Source organism: Macaca nemestrina, chromosome 8, assembly GCF_043159975.1.
Source record: "Macaca nemestrina isolate mMacNem1 chromosome 8, mMacNem.hap1, whole genome shotgun sequence".
In the NCBI taxonomy this organism is placed as follows: Eukaryota; Metazoa; Chordata; class Mammalia; order Primates; family Cercopithecidae; genus Macaca; species Macaca nemestrina.
In genome coordinates, this window is record NC_092132.1 from 21332591 (window position 1) to 21352358 (window position 19768).

At 41.0% G+C, this 19768-nt stretch overlaps 1 protein-coding gene across 3 annotated transcripts in view; it reads right to left on the reverse strand.

Annotated features, from left to right (window-relative positions):
* Window positions 1-19768, reverse strand: part of LOC105468484 (fer-1 like family member 6) — a 214810-nt gene that overhangs the window by 135017 nt on the left and 60025 nt on the right. For all 3 annotated transcript variants that reach the window (XM_071067847.1, XM_011718682.2, XM_071067849.1), the window contains 6 exons: window positions 19098-19176; window positions 17314-17470; window positions 16537-16723; window positions 15048-15240; window positions 11953-12299; window positions 6122-6230 (listed from right to left, as the gene is read on the reverse strand). In XM_071067847.1, the coding sequence (XP_070923948.1) occupies window positions 6122-6230; window positions 11953-12299; window positions 15048-15240; window positions 16537-16723; window positions 17314-17470; window positions 19098-19176 (1072 nt within the window). The remainder of the gene's footprint in view (window positions 1-6121; window positions 6231-11952; window positions 12300-15047; window positions 15241-16536; window positions 16724-17313; window positions 17471-19097; window positions 19177-19768) is intronic.

Consider the following 19768-nt stretch of genomic DNA (forward strand, 5'->3'; position numbering starts at 1 on the left):
AAGCAGTGCTAAGAGGAAAGTTTTTAGCACTAAGTGCCTACATCAAAAAGTCTGATAGATCACAAATTGACAACCCAATGTCACACCTCAAGGAACTAGAAAAATAGCAAAAAACAAAACTCAAAGAGCTAGCAGAAGAAAAGAAATAACAAAGATCAAAGCAGAATTAAATGAAATTAAAACCAAAAACATAGGAGATCAATGAAACAAAAAATGATTCTTTAAAAACATAATCAATAGATCATTATCTATATTAACCAAGAAAAGAAGAAGATGGAAGATGCAAATAATCTCAATTAGAAATTAAAATGGAGACACTACCACTGACACAACAAAAATACAAAAGATCATTCAAGACTACTATGAACACGTCTATGCAAACAAACTAGAAAATCTAGAGGAGATGGATAAATTCCTGGAAACATACAACATTCCTAGATTAAAAAAGGAAGAAATAGAAACCCTGAAGAGAACAACAACAAGCAGTGAGATTGAGTCAGCAATTAAAAAAAAAAAAATGCCAACAACAAAAAAAATCCTAGGGCCAGATGGATTCACAGCTGAATTCTACCAGACATTCATAAAAGAGTTAGTACCAATTCTACTGAAACTGTTCCAAAAGATTGAGAAAGAGGGAATTCTTTCTAACTCATTCTGTGAAGTCAATATCACCCTGATTCCAAAACCAGAAAAGGACATAACGAAAAAAGAAAACCACAGACCAATATCCCTGATAAACACAGATGCAAAAATCTTCAACAAAATACTAGCAAACCAAATCCAACAGCACATCAAAAAGAAAATACACTATGATCAAGTGCGTTACATTCCAGGGATGCAGGGATAGTTTAACGTATGAAAGTCAATATAAGTGATACATCACATAAACAGAATTAAAAACGATATGATCATCTCAAGAGATGCAGCAAAAGCATTCAATAAAATATAGATCATCATAAAATCATAAAATCATAAAAATCATTTTATGATTAAAAAAAACCATCGAAAAAGTAGGCATGGAAGGGACATACCTCAAAATAATAAAAGCCCTATATGAAAAACCCTCAGCCAACATTATATTGAACAGGGAAAAGTTGAAAGCACTTCCCCTAAGAACTGGAACAAGACAAGGATGCCCACTCTCACAACTTCTATGCGGAAGTCCTAACCAGAGCAATCAGGCAAGAGAAAGAAATAAAGGGCATTCAAATAGGAAAAGAGCAAGTCAAACTATTGCAGTTTGCTAATCATATAATATACCTAGAAAACCCTAAAGACTCCTAGACTTGATAAACAAATTCATCGAAGTCTCAGGTTACAAAATCAATGTACACACATCCGTAGCACTGCTATATACCAACAACTTCCAAGTTGAGAATCAAATAAAAAACTCAATCCCTTTTACAATAGCTGCAAAAAAAGAAAAAAAAAAGCAACTAGGAATATACTTAACCAAGGAGGTTAAATATCTCTGCAAGGAGAACTACAAAACACTGCTGAAAGAAATCACAGATGACACAAATGGAAGCACATCTCATGCTCATGAATTAGAAAAATTAGCATTCTGAAAATGACCGTGCTACTCAAAGCAATCTAGAAATTCAATGCAGTTCCTATCAAAATACCAAATCATTTTTCGCAGAATTAGAAACAATCCTAAAATTCATATAAAACCAAAAAAGAGCACAAATAGCCAAAGCAATCCCAAACAAAAAGAACAAATCTGGAAGCATCACATTACCTGACTTCAAGTTATACTGCAAGAATATAGTTACTAAAACAGCATGTTATTGGTATAAAAACAGATACATAGACCAATGGAACAGAATAGAGAACCCAGAAATAAAGCCAATACTTACAACCAACTGAATTTTGACAAAGCATACAAAAACGTAATTTGGAGAAAGAACACCCTATTTAATAAATGGTGCTAGGAAAACTGGATAGCCACACATAGAAGAATAAGACTGGATCTGTATCGTATACAAAAATCAACTCAAGATGGATCAAGGACTTAAATCTAAGACCAGAAACCACAAAAATCCTAGAAGAAAACATAGGAACTAAAAGTAGATCTACCATTCAATTCAGCAATCCTACTACCGGTTATCTACCCAAAGGAAAAAAGGTCATTCTATCCAAAAGACTCCTGCATGTTTATGCTTGTTTCAGCACAATTCACAATTGCAAAGATATGGAACTAACCTTAATGCCGATTGACTAATGAGTAGATAAAGAAAATGTGTTATATATACACCATGGAATATACTTAGCCATAAAAAAGAATAAAATAATGCCTTTTGCAGCAGCTTGGATGGAGCTGGAGGTCATTATTCTAAGTGAAGTAACTCAGAAATGGAAAACCAAATACCCTATGTTCTCACTTATAAGCAGGAGCTAAGCTATAGATAGGAAAATCATACAGAATGGTATAATGGACTTTGGAGACTCAGAAGGAAGAGGGTAGAAGAGGACGAAGGATAAAAAACTACACACTGGGTACAATGTACACTACTTAGGTGACGGGTGCAGTAAAATCCTAGACTTCACCATAGATGAATACAATTCATCCATGTTACCAAAAACTACTTGTATTACAAAAGCTACTGATATTTTAAAAATATTTTTAAAAAGAATTCCAATACAGAAAATGGAAGAGGACAGAATACTTCCAAACTCATTCTCCAAGGCCAGTATTACCCTGAGACCAAAACCATACAAAGACACACCAAAAAAGAAAATTACAGGACAATATCCCTGATCAACATTGATGCAAAAATCCTCAACAAAATACTAGCAAACCAAATTTGACAACACATTAAAAATGTGACCAAGTGGGATTTATACCAAGGATGCAAGGACAGTTCAATGTACACAAATCAATATGATACATCACGTCAACAGAATGGACAAAAACCATATGATCATTCCAATTTATGTTGAAAAAGCATTTGATAAAATTTAACATCTCTTCGTGATTGAAAAACTCTCAAAACACTGAGTACAGAAGGAAGATACCTCAATCCAATAAAAGTGATATATGACAGACCCACAGCTAGTTTCACACTGAATGGAAAAAAACTGAAAGCCTTTCCTCCAATAGCTGGAACAAGAAAAAGATGCCCACTTTCATCTCTGTTACTCAACATGATACTGGGAGTCCTAGAGAGAGAAATCAGACAAGAGAAGGAAATAAAGGGCATCCAAATAGGAAATGAAGTAGTCAAATAATCCTTGTTTGCCGATGATATGATCTTATATTTGGAAAAACCTAAATACTCCACCAAAAAGCTGTTAGAACTGATCAACAAATTCAGTAAAGTTGCAGGATGCAAAATCAACATTTAAAAATCAGTAGCATTTCTATATGCCAACAGTGAACAATGTGAAAAGGAAATCAAGAAAGTAATCCTATTTACAATAGTTGTAAATAAAATAAAATACCTAGGAATAAACTTAATCAAAGAAGTGAAAGATCTCCACAATGAAAACTATAAAACACTGGTGAAATAAATTGAAGAGGACACAAAAAAAAATAGAGACATATTCCATGTTCATGGATTGGAAGAATCAGTATTGTTAAAAACATCCACACTACCCAAAGCAATCTACAGATTCAATTCAATCTCTATCAAAACCAATGACATTCTTCATAGAAATAGAAAAAATCCTAAAATTTACATAGAATCACAAAAGACACAGAATAGCCAAAGATATTCAAAGCAAAAAGAACAAAACTGAAGGAATCATACTACCTGATTTCAAATTATGCTACAGAGCTGTAGTAACCACAACAGTATGGTACTGGCATAACAACAGACACATGGACCAATGGAACAGAATAGAGAACCCAGAAAAACTATTCATCTATAGAGAGCTTTTTTTTTTTTTTTTTTTTTTTTTTTTTTTTTTTTTTTTGAGACAGAGTCGCTTTCTGTCACCCAGGCTAGAATGCAGTGGTACTCTTGGTTCACTGCAACCTCCGCCTCCCGAGTTCAAGCGATTCTCCTGCCTCAGCCTCCCGAGTAGCTGGGATTACAGACATACACCACCATGCCAGGCTAATTTTTGTATTTTTAGTAGAGACGGGGTTTCACCATGGTCTCGAACTCCTGACCTCATGATCCACCCGCCTCAACCTCCCAAAGTGCTGGGATTACAGGCGTGAGCCACCACGCCTAGCCAGTAAACTCATTTTCTACAAGTCTCAAGAACATATGTCGGGAAAAGGACAGTCTCTTCAATAAATGGTGCTGGGTAAACTGGATATCCATATAAAGAAGAATGAAACTAGACCCCTATGTCCCACCATATACAAAAACCAAATCAAAATGGATTAAAGACTTAAATCTAAGGCCTCAAACTATGAAGTTACTACAAGAAAACACTGGGAAAACTCTCCAGGGCATTGGTCTGGGCAAAGATTTCTTGAGTAATATACCACAAGCATATGCAACCAAAACAAAAATGGACAAATGGGATCACATCGAGTTAAAAAGCTGATGTACAGCAAAGAAAACAATTCATAAAGTGAAGAGAAAACCCACAGAACAGAAGAAAATATCTGCATCCTATCTATCTGACAAGGGATTAATAACCAGAAGATATAAGGAGCTCTAACAACTTTATAGGAAAAAAAAAACAATAATCTGATTTTAAAATAGGTAAAAGAGCTGAAAAGACATTTCAGCAAACAAGCATATGAAAAGGTGCTTAGCATCATTAACCATCAGAGAAATGTAAATCAAACTTCAATTATATATCATTTCACCAGTTAAAATGGCTTGTCTCCAAATAACAGGTTAATAACAATGCTGGTGAGGATGTAAAGAAAAGTGAACCCTCATACACTGTTGATGGGAATGCTAATTAGTACAACCACTACGGAGAACAGTTTGGAGGTTCCTCAGAAAACTAAAAATAGAACTACCATATGAGCCAGCAATCCCACCGTTGGATGTATATCCAAAAGAAAGGAAGTCAGTATATCAAAGAGATGTCTGCACTCCTATGTCTGTTATAGCACTGTTCACAATAGCTCAGATTTGGAAGCAACCTAAATGTCCATCAACAGACGAATGGATAAAGAAAACGTGATACATATACACAATGGAGTACTATTCAGCCATGAAAAAGAATGAGATCCTGTCATTTGCAGCAACATGGATGGAACTGGAGGTCATCATGTTAAGTGAAACAAGCCAGGCACTGAAAGACAAACTTCACATGTTCTCACTCATTTGGAGAAGCTAAAAATTCAAACAATTAAATTCACTGAGATAGAGAGTGGAATGATGGTTACCAAAGGCTGGGAGGGGTAGTGGGAGGCAGAGGAGAAGTGCAGATGGTTAATGGGTACAAAAATATCGTTCAGGCCAGGCGTGGTGGCTCAAGCCTGTAATCCCAGCACGCTGGGAGGCCGAGGTGGGCGGATCACGAGGTCAGGAGATCGAGACCATCCTGGCTAACACAGTGAAACCTCGTCTCTACTAAAAATACAAAAAATTAGCCAGGCGTGGTGGCGGGTGCCTGTAGTCCTAGCTACTGGGGAAGCTGAGGCAGGAGAATGGCGTGAACCCGAGAGGCAGAGCTTGCAGTGAGCCGAGATTGCGCCACTGCACTCCAGCCTGGGCGACAGAGCAAGACTCCGTCTCAAAAAAAAAAAAAAAAAAAAATCGTTCAATAGAATGAATAAGATCTAGCATTTGATAGTACAACAGGGTGAGTACAGTCAACAACAACTTATTGTACATTTTTAAATAACTAAAAGAGTGTAATTGGATTGTTAGTAACCAAAGAAAGGATAAATGCTTGAGGTGATAGATACCCTATATACGCTAGTGGGATTGTTACATATTGTATAGCTATATCAAAATCTCATGTATCCCATAAATATATACCCCTACGATGTACCCAAAAAACTTCAAAATTAAATTTAAAAGAAAATAAATCTATCCCCTATATATTGACAATAGGGTAGACAAGGAATTGTTCATCTCATTCTGAGATGCAAACCTCCACCAGAGTGCTATTATCTTCATGTAAGGCACTAACTCATTTATTCAAGAAATAGGTACTAAATCCATGCTATGTGCCTGGCACTGTGCTTATCTGTACTTACCAATAGAAACTTCGAAGCTGATGGGTTTATCTCCAATCTTCCGGTCAATCATGGTAGCTTCAAAAAATGCTCCAAAGAGTAAAAATTCCTCATTTTTTTCTGGTATAATCTACAGAAAGAAAACAAAATTATTAGGCAGAACTGGCTTTTTCTCATTAGGAAGGTGATTTTGCGATGCTGGCCTCATCCAGCATAATTTATAAATATTTGGGTCTCTGTTTCAGCCTGAAATGGCACAGCATTTCTCCCCAAATCAAATGTATGAATCAGGATCTGCAAACTGCAGATCCAAATTTAGTCATTCATCTAGAATGATGCCGTCTCAACCTTCTGAGCTTCTACCTTACAACAAAACTCCTTTTATTTTAACAAATAAACTGGGTGAGCACGTCTTTCTAGGATGCCGCAGGTGTGAATTACCTTCTGGAGATTGAGGTTTCAGAAAACAGAAAATCAAAGACAAGAAACAGAATTACAGTATAAAATCCTCAGATCTGAGCATAACTTTATGGCTTACACAGGGTAGTCAGATACAGTATGCTATTTGTTCCTCCCTGCAACCTTAAGAGGCCAAAATTTGGATCATTCCCATTTAACAGATAAGAAAACTGAGGGAACTAAAGCTTGAGGTTGTCAAGTAATTTTCCCAAGTATACTCACCACAGACCCAGTGCTCTTTGAATTTGAACATGTATTAACCCAATGCATTAACGCTGACCAGAATCAAACCTTACTTCCCCAAATAAGCAAGCCCAGAAAAAAAGAAACAGCAGATTAGTCACATGTATAAGCACTGGCCAATCATGTGTATCCAGGGTGGGTTACATGCACTGTGGTTGCTGCTGTGAAGGGTACACAGGTCCCAGAATCACAGGTGCCTTCATATTGAAAAGGACCTTAGAGTTCATCTACTCCAACCTCTACCTTTTACCTGAATAAACTAATGCTCAGAGATACTAAGCAGCTTCCCAAGGTCACACACAGCAAAGTAAAGTCAGCGAAGACTCAAGGCCTGGTTTCCAACAAGGCTGCCTTCTCAAGAAGCCCACAGTCTGGAAGAGTAGACTATAACAAGTCATAAGACAGTAGTCATCACAAGGGAATACACAATTATTTGCAAATGACTCTTATTGACAAGGAAAAAGGCTGATGCTTCAGGGAGTGGATGTTGCTGGATCCACTGACACAGCATTTCATTTCTGAGCTAAGAGGCTAAGTCAACTGGATCCATACATTCTGTTCTTCCTGGTTTTGCAACTGGATTTGTTGAACTCTGCAGAAACGGCCATAAGGACAATCTAAGGAAATAAAGCAATTGTGGCCCCAGGGATCAAGAGCTCCATTGGGTCGAGAGCCCGAGACAGGTGCCTCAAAGAGCCAAAGGGTTTCCATACCATTAGGTGAATGATACCCCTTCTTTCATACAGAAGCTACTGTGGTGCCAGTCTTCCTAGGAAATGTTCATTGTGACCAGAAAATGTCGAACAGGGTGAGGCTCAGTGCTGGATCTTAGTCATCCAGCATACCCTCCTCCTACTACTCTATCCACTGACTATTAACTAGCCTCCTATCTCACCTTCCTGAGGCTGAGTTTACTCTCTAGGAGGAAGTTAAAAACCACGGAGAGAAGCTGGGTGTGGTGGCACACGCCTGTAATGTCAGCTACTCAGAAGGCTGTGGCAGGAAGATCATTTGAGCCCAGGAGTTTGAGGCCAGCCTGGGTAACATAGCAAGACCCTGTCGCTAAAAATAAAAACAACAAAACAAGGAACTACTAAGAGACTTGGAGGGAATGTAGGCCATGTAGCCGAGAGAAGAATTTCAGGATCCAGAGCCAGACAAAAAATTCCTTCTTCAAATCTCAACCCTTCCGCTCCCAGGCTGATTGACTTTAAGCAAATCATGTCTATTCTCTGGGTGTCATGTTCCTCACCTGTGAAATAACCACCATTATTGGGCTTTCAGGGAGGAGAGGGGGCAGAAATGATATCATTCATGTCAAGCACCTAGTAAAAAGCCTACACTTATCACCATAAATGGCAGTGAAAATAAGTATTTCAGCAGGGCAGAATTGATGTCTTAATTCCACCCATCCTACAAGGTTTAACTCAAATGTCTTTCCATTCTGGAAGCACATCTCAGCTCCTCAAGCTGGTAAAATGATGATAGGTAATGTTTACTGACCTCTTACTATGTGTGAGATACGGTATTAAGAATTTTGCCCACATTATATCCTGTAATTCCACAACTACACCAGGAAAGAGGCATTTCTATTTTACTCACTCACAGACGATGACACTGCAGTCTAGTGAGAGATTAAATCTCTGCCCCCAAATTATTAAGCATATCTAAAATTTATTGAGCACTATGTATGAGGCTGTGTTCTGAGCATTTTTGCATATATTCATTTATCAAATCCTTCGTAAGAGGCTGAGAAGCAAGAGGTTATTCTTGGAAACAAGCATAAGGAGGTTAAGTCACTTACTCAGATTCAAATGCAGGCAATGTTTCTTTAGAGGCCAAGCAGTAACCACTGCACCATACTGCCACAATTTACATCCAGCTATCTTACTTGGGGGCTTGACATTTTAATAATCATACTTCACTCACTCCAGGAAATAATAGCACTTTTTCTGTACCTCCTTAAAGCACTTACCACTTTCTACTTCCTGTTACATTTATATTTCATACCTCTCCTTCTATATCATAAACTCCATGGAGTTAGGCTCTATTTTTATTCTTACCAATATCAAGGATGACATTTAAGTAAGAAGCTAGTCAGTGTGTTCACAGAATTTTAAAAATGAACCCATTTTTAGATTGGCTATGATCTGTGAAAATTTGGCACAGGGGAGATAAGCTTTGAGGGGTAACGAGGGTGAATTGACAAAGTCAGCATCATAGGATCTCTCAGCTGTCCAGATGGGCAATGAAGGTACAGCTGCAGCTGGGGAGATCGGAGCTTGAGAACCAGTTGAAAAAGAGGATGCCGCAAGAAAGGGCATCATCATGTTGATGAGGGTGAGCCATGAGCTGTTCAGGTGTGAGGAAGGTTGAAGCCCAGTGTGGTGGCTTTAAAATATATCCACAAATGCTTTGCTAATCATCCCCTCAAAAAGTGAAGCCTAATTCTCCTCCCTTTGAGAATGGGCTGGACTAAATGATTTATTTCTAACAAACAGAACATAACAGATATGCCAATGTGTGGCTTCTGTGGCCAGGTCATGAAAGACAGTTTCAGCCTTGCTCCCTCTTGGATCACCTGCTCTGGGGAAGGCCAGCTGCCATGTCACAGGATCCTCAGTCTGTAGGAGGAGCCACAGAATGAGGATGAAGCCTCCTGCCAAGAGCCAACAAAGAATCACAGTCTCCTGCCATGTGAGGGAGCCATCTTCAAAGTGGGTTTTCCAGCCACAGTCAAACCTTCAGATCACGACAGCCCCTGCCAACGCCTTGATGGAAACTTCATGAGATCCGGAGGCAGAACCACTGAGCTACGTTATTGCCAAATTCCTCATCTACAGAGAAAATAAATGTTTGTTGTCTTAAGCTGCCAAGTTTTGAGATATGTTGTCATGCAGCCGTAGATAACTAATAAACCCAACAAGATACTGGCCACAAACAAGAAGTCAAGATGAAGAGAGGAGGGAGGGGAAATAAGGGTTTAAACAGTGTCTGAATTTTACCTCTCTCCTATTACCTATTGCACAATAGCCAAGATACACCCCCACAGCCTGCAGAGAAATGTACTTTCTACCCCAAATAAGTTCACAACTTCCCTTGCTTTCTGATAGAATCTACTTCAAGTCTTCAGCAAAATATCTTAAAGATATTTCTACTTGGATTAAGAAAATATTTTTCCAGCCTCTTTCTACTTGGCAATCCTTGTCTAGAAAAGAATAGACAGCTTCAACCCACAGCAGGAAAAACGACTACAGGGATAGATGGAGATATCAGCTTAGGTAGCTACTAAGCCACCCACAACTTCTGGTGAAGTTCAAAGTTAAGTCTCCAAAGTTGGCATGTATTCTCAAGAAACACCCCTAAACACAATCCCATATAGATAATGTAAGTTCTAACCATAACAAACTGGCACACACGTTTTCAGACAATATTTTCCAATACAGTATGTGAGCTCAGAGGAGAGAACTGGGGAGGTCCACTAAATTTCCAAAGTCACAAACAGATTGGAAAGCTCTGAATAGCTGCTCCCTGGGGGTGGGAGAAAACCATAGCGACACTGACGACAACAACAACAAATGCATTGCCTGCTTCCTATGTATGTGCTAAGAACTCTGCGAACCATTTTACATGCATTTCCTCATTTAACCCCCGAAGATGCCTATGGCAGGGTAACTATTAACTATCTCATTTTATTGATGGGTAAACTAAAACACAGAGAGGTGTTAGTATCAGAGCCATAACTACAACTCACCCCAAGATTTCTAGCTCTGTGCTCCAACCGCTCACCTACATGGTTTCTTAAAATGTATTAGTGCCACAATAAACATACGTGTGCACAATAGCCAAGACTTGGAACCAACCCAAGTGTCCAACAACGATAGACTGGATTAAGAAAATGTGGCACATATACACCATGGAATACTATGCAGCCATAAAAAAGAATGAGTTCATGTCCTTTGTAGGGACATAGATGAAGCTGGAAACCGTCATTCTCAGCAAACTATCGCAAGGACAAAAAACCAAACACCACATGTTCTCACGCATAGGTGGGAATTGAACAATGAGATCACTTGGACACAGGAAGGGGAACATCACAGACTGGGGCCTGTTGTGGGGTTGGGGAAGCAGGGAGGGGTAGCATTAGGAGATATACCTAATGTAAATGACGAGTTAATGGGTGCAGCACACCAACATGGCACATATATACATATGTAACAAACCTGCACGTTGCACACATGTATCCTAGAACTTAAAGTATAATAAAAAAAATTTATTAGATCCCAGCAACAAAAACAAATGCCTCTTCCAAGGCTAAGGTGACCTGCTGCTATACTCCTTTGGACTCTCCAGTCTCTCCTAGAAATGAACAGCTCTGGGATTTCAGGCATCGCCTCCCTTCCCTACTCAAAATTATTGCCTAGCCGACCGAGAAGCACACTTCCAGAGGCAGAATTAGCCAAGCTGGGAGCTGGAATCTACCTACCACCATTACTGACAAAACATGAAGCTCTCTCATTTGCTTAACTGCAAGTTACCATTGATAAACTAAACAGTAAAGAGAATATTCACCATTTGTATTCCTCTTAGAGTCTCAGATCTCTTTCCCATAAGACAGTACCGGGCTGGGAAAGTGCTAACATGCTTCATGGTGAGTAATAAGCATTCCCTAAAGTTGTGATTTCCCCCGCAGGTTTGGGGTAGGGGAATAGGTTTCTTAATTTCTTATATCCCAGCTTGTCACCTACTCTTCCTCCTCTTCATTCCTCATCCAAAATTATCTCCCATCCGGAGCTTACTCCAAGCTAACACAACTGAACAAAATTAGGCCACAGATAGAGTTTAATCAATCCCATACCACCCACTCCCACCAACTCCTCCGGAGCACTTTTATTTCTCTTTACTTGGGTTTCCATGGGAATTGTATTTGGGGGAGTGGGGGATTCAAAGGAATTTATCACAGGCAGATGGCTGTGAAGTGTGCAAGAGGGGGCAGCGGACCAGCCTCAGAACACAGCGCTGGGCCAACACAAATTTTTCAGGGGGAATAAGACATATTCTGACAACACCTTCAGGAACCTGTGGCAGGGGCAGTCGCTGCTCTGGTTCACCTCACAGGTAAATTGCCATAAAGCAGTGCCCAGACCTACCTCTGGGGGGACATCAAACGGTTCCACCTCCACCTCGGTTGAGTTAGTTTTGTTTGAAGCCTGTTGGGATTTTCCGTCATCAGTTTTGTCAGCCTTGTCTTTACCTTTGGAAGATTTGGAGTCTTTGTCCTTGGAAGGCAACTTGAGCTCCTTCAGGGCCTTGGAAAATTTAGATTCCTGTGCCCCTCCTGAGAGGATTTCCACAGCAATTTCTACCAAGATTCTGCCCCTGAATGACACGCCTTCCCCAAAGCCTTCGTTCATTTCCTGGTAGTCATCCATCAGACTGTGGTTCCTGGGCGAGCCATACAGGTTAATCCAGGCAGGCCCAAAGGTGGGCAGAAAGCCTAGAGAGACCCCAGGTTTTAGTTATCTCATTATGCTTTTGCTTTATAAAAGTTGCATACATTCATTTCAAAATGTAGAATATCCAAGAAAGACAGAAGAAAACATTGACAGGATATCCCATCACCAAAAGACAACTATGATTGCCATCTTGCCATATTTCCTTCTAGTCCTTTTTGCATTCATGTTTACACTTGTTCACAGTTGTACTAATATCATAAATGCCAATCTGCATTCTGTTCTGTTCACTTATTCATCAAATATTTACTGATTCCCCCATGTTCTCCAGTAGGCTCTATGTTTAGTGCCAGGTACCATGCTAGATACTAAACAGAGCCTGCTGGAGAACAAAGCAGGTGTAAACATTAAACAAATAATTATTTGCAGTGCAAACACTATGGAGGAAACACACTTTGTGTTGCAAGAAAAAGTAACAGGCTGATGTAACATAGAGGGGAGTTAGGCAGGCAGAGAAGAGAGTGAGTGTCTATTCTGGCTAGAGGGAGCAGCATGTGCCAGCTAGAAAGAGTTTGGAGCCAGAGATGAACTCTGTGGGAGAGTTTGGAGAGGTAGGTGGGTCTTGAGGACTTGATAAAAATTTTGTCCTTTATCCTAAAAACTACAGAAATGTTTTAAAGGAATTTAAGCAAAGATGTGACATAATCAGATGTCTTAAGATCACTCTGACTGTTACATGAAGGGTTAGAAGAATGCATGTGGGCTAACTGGTTCGAGGACCACTTCAACATCAAAACTGAAGATCAGTGTCTTGAACTAGGGTGAAGGTAGAGGAGACTGAGATACGTAAATGTTTCGAGATACGTTCTGAACGTAGAATTAAAAAGACCTGATGATTTGAACTTACTGCTGATATTTTCCCTTCTTAATACATAGTGTCTGAGAAAATGCAGTGTCTATGGGAACATCTCTATGGCAACATCTCAATGACAGGCAGTTCAGCCTGGTGGCTCTGAAGCCTGAGTTCAAATCTCAGCTCTGTCACGTTCAAGCTGTGTGACCTTGGGCAGTTTTTAAACTTTCCCGTGTTGCAGTTTCCTCACCTCTAAAAGGGAGATGCTAATAGTACCTGTCTCATCTATCAAAATTAAAAGAAACTATTAATTGAGTGTTTCACACAGGCCCTTAGAAAGTGCTAAGAATATAGGCTATTATTATGAAAAAGCAAATACATCATGATCTGCTTAACAATCCCCCAGTGTTGACAATTAGGTTTCCATGTATGTTACTATTATTAATAGTTTTATGCCTACACATTTCTGATCCCCTACTCCCATAAACTAGATTCTAGCCCTCCCTTGAGTCGACTTAAATATAAGAATGTTGTATTAAAAAGGATAGAAAGATTTTATGGTCCTGATGTCTATATTTTATCGTTTATCTTCCTGAATGCCATCAAGATGTTCCTAAAAGGTTGTAAATAAAACATGTTTACATCTAGCTGAGAAATTGTATACATGGGCCGAGTGTGCTTTCTGCCTACAGCAATCTTGTGGCAAACACTTCCATAATGTAAAGATTTAGACAAAGGTATTTATTTACTGAGGCCTCTCTATGGTATCTGTTAGGGACACAAAAATGTGTAAATCTTGTTCTCCGCTCTTGACACGCCTTTAGTCTAATCAAGGAAAAAATTAAAATAATTACATTAACTTCATATACAGATGATAGGTGATATATTTATGTATATATATTTGTACATATATGTATGTGTGATTGTATGTATGTAGATATACAAGCATGTGCATGTATGTGTGCAAAAAAATGTCAATTAGTATAAATTCGTAGCACAGAGAAAGATTGCCAGGGAATTTAAAGAAGGGAGGGTTTGTTGGGCTTTTTAGAGAATTATCTGCTAATTTGGGTTTTGCAAATAAAGAGCCATATACTGAGTGGAAATTCTTCTACCTGACCTCCGCCTGGCTGGCTCGGTGGATTAGCTGCGGCTCTCAGCTCCCACCCTGGCTCACCGTGTCAGTGTACCTCGCTGCTATTCCTGCGCTCTCATGTTCCCATCATTGGGTTGAAGACACAATTTTTGTTGGTACCATTTATTTTGTGGGCCATACTAATAGATGTAGTAGGCCATATTTGGCCCATAGACCTTAGTTTACTAATCTCTGATTTACTCTAAATGTCTCATTTTTCAATTATGGGAAGACTGACTTCCTCAAGGACACATAGTAGTGTTTGTGGAAGACCTGGGACCAGGAGCAAACCTCCTGGCTCCCAGAGCCCAGTGTCATCCATTGCCCTGAACCAACTCAAACCACAGACCCTACAGTAGCATGGAAAGTGCCTAATACATGGAAGGTGCTCTAACCCAGGGGCCCCTAATCCCACAGAGCCACGGGCCAGTATCCATCCTGTTAGGAACTGGACCACAAGAGATGACCAGCAGGCAAGTGAGTATTACCACCTGAGCTCCACCTGTCAGATTAGCGGTGGCAATAGATTCTCATAGGAGTACAAAGCATACTGTGAACTGCACATACGAGGGACCTAGGTTGCATGCTCCTTATAAGGAGACTCCTAATGCCTGACGATCTAAAGTGGAACAGTTTCATTCTAAAACCATCCCCCTACCCAACCATGGAAAAATAGTCTTCCATAAAACTGGTCCCTGGTGCCAAAAAGGCTGGGGACCACTGCTCTAGCCCACCCCTTTTAAAGATGAGGGCTCTAAAGCAAGTATTTTGAGACATTTTCAAGTCAGATGGGTGGGACTTTACCTTTGTCTCCATCCTGTTCATTGGAGATTTTCTTCAGGTCAATGAAATGGGTTGCCAGTGCTACATCATTCATGCTGCCTTCATCCCACACCTGGATTTTCACCCTCCGACACAAGGGAGGGAACATTTCCTTGAAGATCACCTGTTCATGCCACACAGGATCAGCACAGTTCTTTTGCACTGTGGTTCGCCCCTAAAAACACAGCCAGGAGGACATGAGTCATGGAAGGGAGCGACCGACTACAGAAAACTCTTCAAGCCAGTTGGAAATTCAAAGTAAGTTTTCAAAGATAATGAACCTGCTTCTGACACCCACGAAAATCAGTTACACTCAGCGAACATGACTGATGACCTGCTCTGTGCCGGACACCATGCCAGGTACCTGGGACAAAGGCAAGTGACAGCCCTCAGGGAGTTCGGATCAGCATACTGGGGTTGGGGTGAAACTAACACCCATATTACAAATGGGAGTTCTGTGCATCTCCAGGAATGCAGTGGATGTAGTTAGACTGTGAGCTCATATTTTGTAGAAGTATGACCTTGTGTGAATCACTTTTCCAGTCTGGACCTCAGTTTCTTGTCATAAAATGGATGTAATGTCTTATATGATCTCCAAGTTCAGCCCAAGTCAAAAATATTTCAGCATTCACCCCTGCCAAGGGGAGACAATCAGGGTAGGTCTGTATTTTAATGGCAGAGACAACATGTGTGTCAGCTGAAGCTTCAAAATCCAGCCAACCATAGTTAATCTCTGACCACGTACCCAGACCCTGATACTTCCAATGGCTTCTGAGCAGCGAAAAGCGATGTCCAGGCTTACATAGGACAAGGACTACCTGGGGAGATTGTGGAACAGGTCAGGACGTGGGTGGAAATTCTACAGGACCTGGGGACTGAATAGCTCAGAGAAGCAGCCGGGGGTGAGGAAGGATGCCTGTCTGCCTGGTTCCTAAACCACAATCCACCCATAGCTCCTTTCCATTTTCTCCAGTGAAGAGTGAGTGGGTAACGCCCCCCTATTTCCCTGCCACATCCCGTTTCTTTTCTTTTCTTTTTTTTTTTTTTAAAAGACAGAGCCTTGCTCTGTCGCCCAGGCTGGAGTGCAGTGGTACAATATCTGCCTACTGCAACCTCCGCCTCTCAAGTTCAAGCAATTCTTATGCCTTAGCCACCCAGTAGCTGGGATTACAGGCATGCACCACCATGCCCAGATAATTTTTTGTGTGTTTTCAGTTGAGACAGGGTTTCACCATGTTGGCCAGGCTGCTCTTGGGCTCCTGGCCTCAAGTGATTCACCTGCCTCAGCCTCCCAAAGTGCTGGGATTACAGGTGTGAGCCACTGCGCCTGGCCCCATTGCCTTTTAGTGACAAGTTTTTGCTTTCAAGGCACTTCCTAATGTTTATTTAATTTGATTTGATTAAACATATCTTGGATAGAGAGCAGGGCCCTGGCCCAGGCGAGGCAGCGTTAGTAACAATGGTTCCTCACCATCTGCCCAGCAAAGGAGACCTCCACAAAGGGATCCACCAGGTCCTTACTGTCACCCACAAATGCCTTGGTGACGTTCGCCATGATGCTTGAATTCATTTTGGGTAACCCTTCTGCTTTGTAGAGTCTCACATAGAATCTGGCCCAGGGTCTCTCTGATGGAAACCCATTGGGGATCAAAAGGTTCCTTAGAGGGAGACAAAAACAAATGAAAAGCTCTCTCAATTGAAGAAACAGAGATAAAAGACAGCAACAATTTGGAGGCAGAAAGATAGATTCCAATATAAGAAAAATCTGAAAAGAGTTAAGATTCATTGCTGAAATTTTCTTTCTAGTGTAAATGACAGAGAACAGAATGAATAGAGCAAACGCAAACTCATTCAGGTCCTAGGATGATAGGATAAATACTGTCTCCCACTCTGAACCTTAAAAGAGGTGCGTTGAAGTCTTCCCACATCACAAACCAGTGATTGAAATTATAATTCCTTTAAAGAACATTCAGTTACATTCAGAAAAATTGGATAAGCTTAGGAGTAGCTTATCTATTATGGGTTATGATAGGCAGACAGACAGTTCCTGTCCTAGAACCTGACCTCCCGAAGGACAGTCATACCTTAATAAGACACATCTTGGTGCCTGATAGAGCAGAATCCCAGGTGGCCAAGCTGAGGACAAGCACAGTTCTCATGTACCCATAAGAAAAGGGGTGAGGGAGGGGAAAGAGATTAAAACTGGACATATCATTTCTATGCACAGCCCTGGATGGACCTGTCTTACTTTTCTATTTGCTCCTCGGTGTCAGAAGTTTTAGGGCTGGTCTTCAAGATGTCGCCTTTCCCCATCACGCTGATGTCACATTTCAGGTATCCCTTGGTGCCAGTCCTGATGTCACCAGGGTCTGTGAGCAAGGCCCACTTGTCGCAGAACTGATGACCTGTGAAAGCACCCTGACAGCTCACATCCTTCACAGATGGGCCCAGCAGCCCCACCCCTTTCTCTCCCAGGTGCCAAGGGCCCCCAGGCTCTCCTCCTTCTGTTGCTCTGGGTGGTAAATCATCTCAGTTATTTCTAAACCTCATGCTGCTTCCCTCTTCCTTTCCCTCCTCTCCCTTTGCTTCCCACTAGTTCTCCATCTTTTCCCCCAATTTACCATAGATTCTTGGGAAGCCATTGACCTAGTGGAAATCACTGAGACAAGGGTCCATCTTTGATGGGATGGGGGGCATTAATGAAGTGTAGAAGTCACATACATATTATTTACCCACAGGATGTAAATGTGGCTCCTAGGTCTTTTTGTTTGGCCTCACCGTAAGTCAAAACTTCCAAGATGGCTTACATAATCTAGACTTCTGGCTTTTCTTTAAAAATGATAAGTTCTGGCAATACTGGCTTCACATTTATTTCTTTTATTTCTTTTTTCTTTCTTTTTTTTTTTTTTTTTTTTTTTTAGACAGAGTCTCGCTGCAATGCCCAGGCTGGAGAGCATGGCATGATCTTGGCTCATTGCAACCTCTGCCTCCCTTGTTCAAGCCATTCTCCTGCCTCAGCCTGCCAAGTAGCTGGGACTACAGGTGTGCACGACCATGCCCAGCTAATTTTTGTATCTTTAGTAGAGATGGGATTTCACCATATTGGCCAGGCTGGTCTCAAACTCCTGACCTCAAGTGATCCACCCGCCTCGACCTCCCAAAGTGCTGGGATTATAGGTGTGAGCCACTGTGCCCGGCCACTGACATCACATTTCTACATGACAGTAAATACCAAAGGCGCTGAGCAGCCACTGCCCTTGTATATAGAGCACAAGCCCTCCTGTCTCCTTTCCCAGACTCCACTGTTCCTTTATGCCTCACACTCAGGCTGCTGCACACAGCTATGCTCCCTGTCTGGCCGCCGCAGTCACGGGAGTTGGAATCCCTGTTGAAGATAGGGGGCCTTCCATAAAAAGATCTGTGCTGGCTCTGTTACTTATTTCCTCTTGACCTTGAACAAATTACATTGCTTCTCTGAGTTTCTCCTTCCTACAAATCAGGGATAATAATAATTACAGCAAATCTTTTGTATAAGGATACAAAATGCTGTAGTCATTATTATGTGTGATACTCTTTACTAAGCATTTTGTGTATATTAACTTAATTCTCCAACAAACCTAGGAAGGAAGGAAGTTATCCTCATTTCTACAGATGAGGACACTGAGGCCCAGAGAAGTTAAGTCTTTTGCCCAAGGTTGCACAGCTAGGAAATAGAGTGGGATTTGAACCCAGGCAATCTGACTCCAGAGTCTGCATTCTTAGCTCCTATATTCCATATTCTCCTGTCCATATCTCAATTGCACAGCATTTGTGTGAAAAAAAAAACTCCCCAGAAGTAGACATATAAAATAATTTTATCATTAGACTGTAAAACATTTGAGGGCAAGAGTCATGTCTCATTCAACTTTGTATAACTGGTGCTCAGTGTTATTGAATGAATGGTTACACAGGTGAGTGAATGAATGGGATGACCTCCAGGTGCTGTAAACCAAAGACAAGTAAGAGAGAGATGGGGAGGTGATGCTTTCTTACCAGGTTGGTTGTACACGGTCCCCAGGTCTACTTTGAAAGAGCCAATCAGTACACTTCCTATCAGCTTGTGGTGAAAGACCTGAGGAGAGATGGAGTAGGGAATATGGCAGATTCACCTTGAGGGTAAGAGGCTTGACCCTTGTCTAGCTTTGACCCTGTCTGGAGCACAGTGGAGTCTGGCCATCAAACCACAAGGCTGGAAAGGATCTCCAGAAGCCTCTCACCCTCACCTCTTGCCCTTAGCAGGATTTTAGCTGATCTTCCATAGAAGAACGCCTGACAACTCTCAGTGCCTGCGAGCTTCTTTTAACCAAAATGAACCTGAGTACAGCTCACCCTTCAATATCCATCTCTTCCTGTTGAAACTTTCCCTATCTTTCAATACCTAGAACATATGTCACCTCCGCCATGCAGTACCCCCAAACCAAAAGTGTCCCTTTTCTCCCTTAAACTCCTTCAACTTTGCTCACAACTTTCTCAGAGAAGTCATCACATATCGCCTTGAATCATTTTGGGCATGTACAACAGTGAGAACAAAGGAGGTGATCACCCTCAATATTCCATCTGATCAGGGCCAGCAGAGGGCCTGGCTTGGTTACAGTCACCCATTTTCATGCTACTGCTCTCAAGATGAGGAGGTTCTAAAGGAAGGTTCAGAGCTGGTGCCAGAT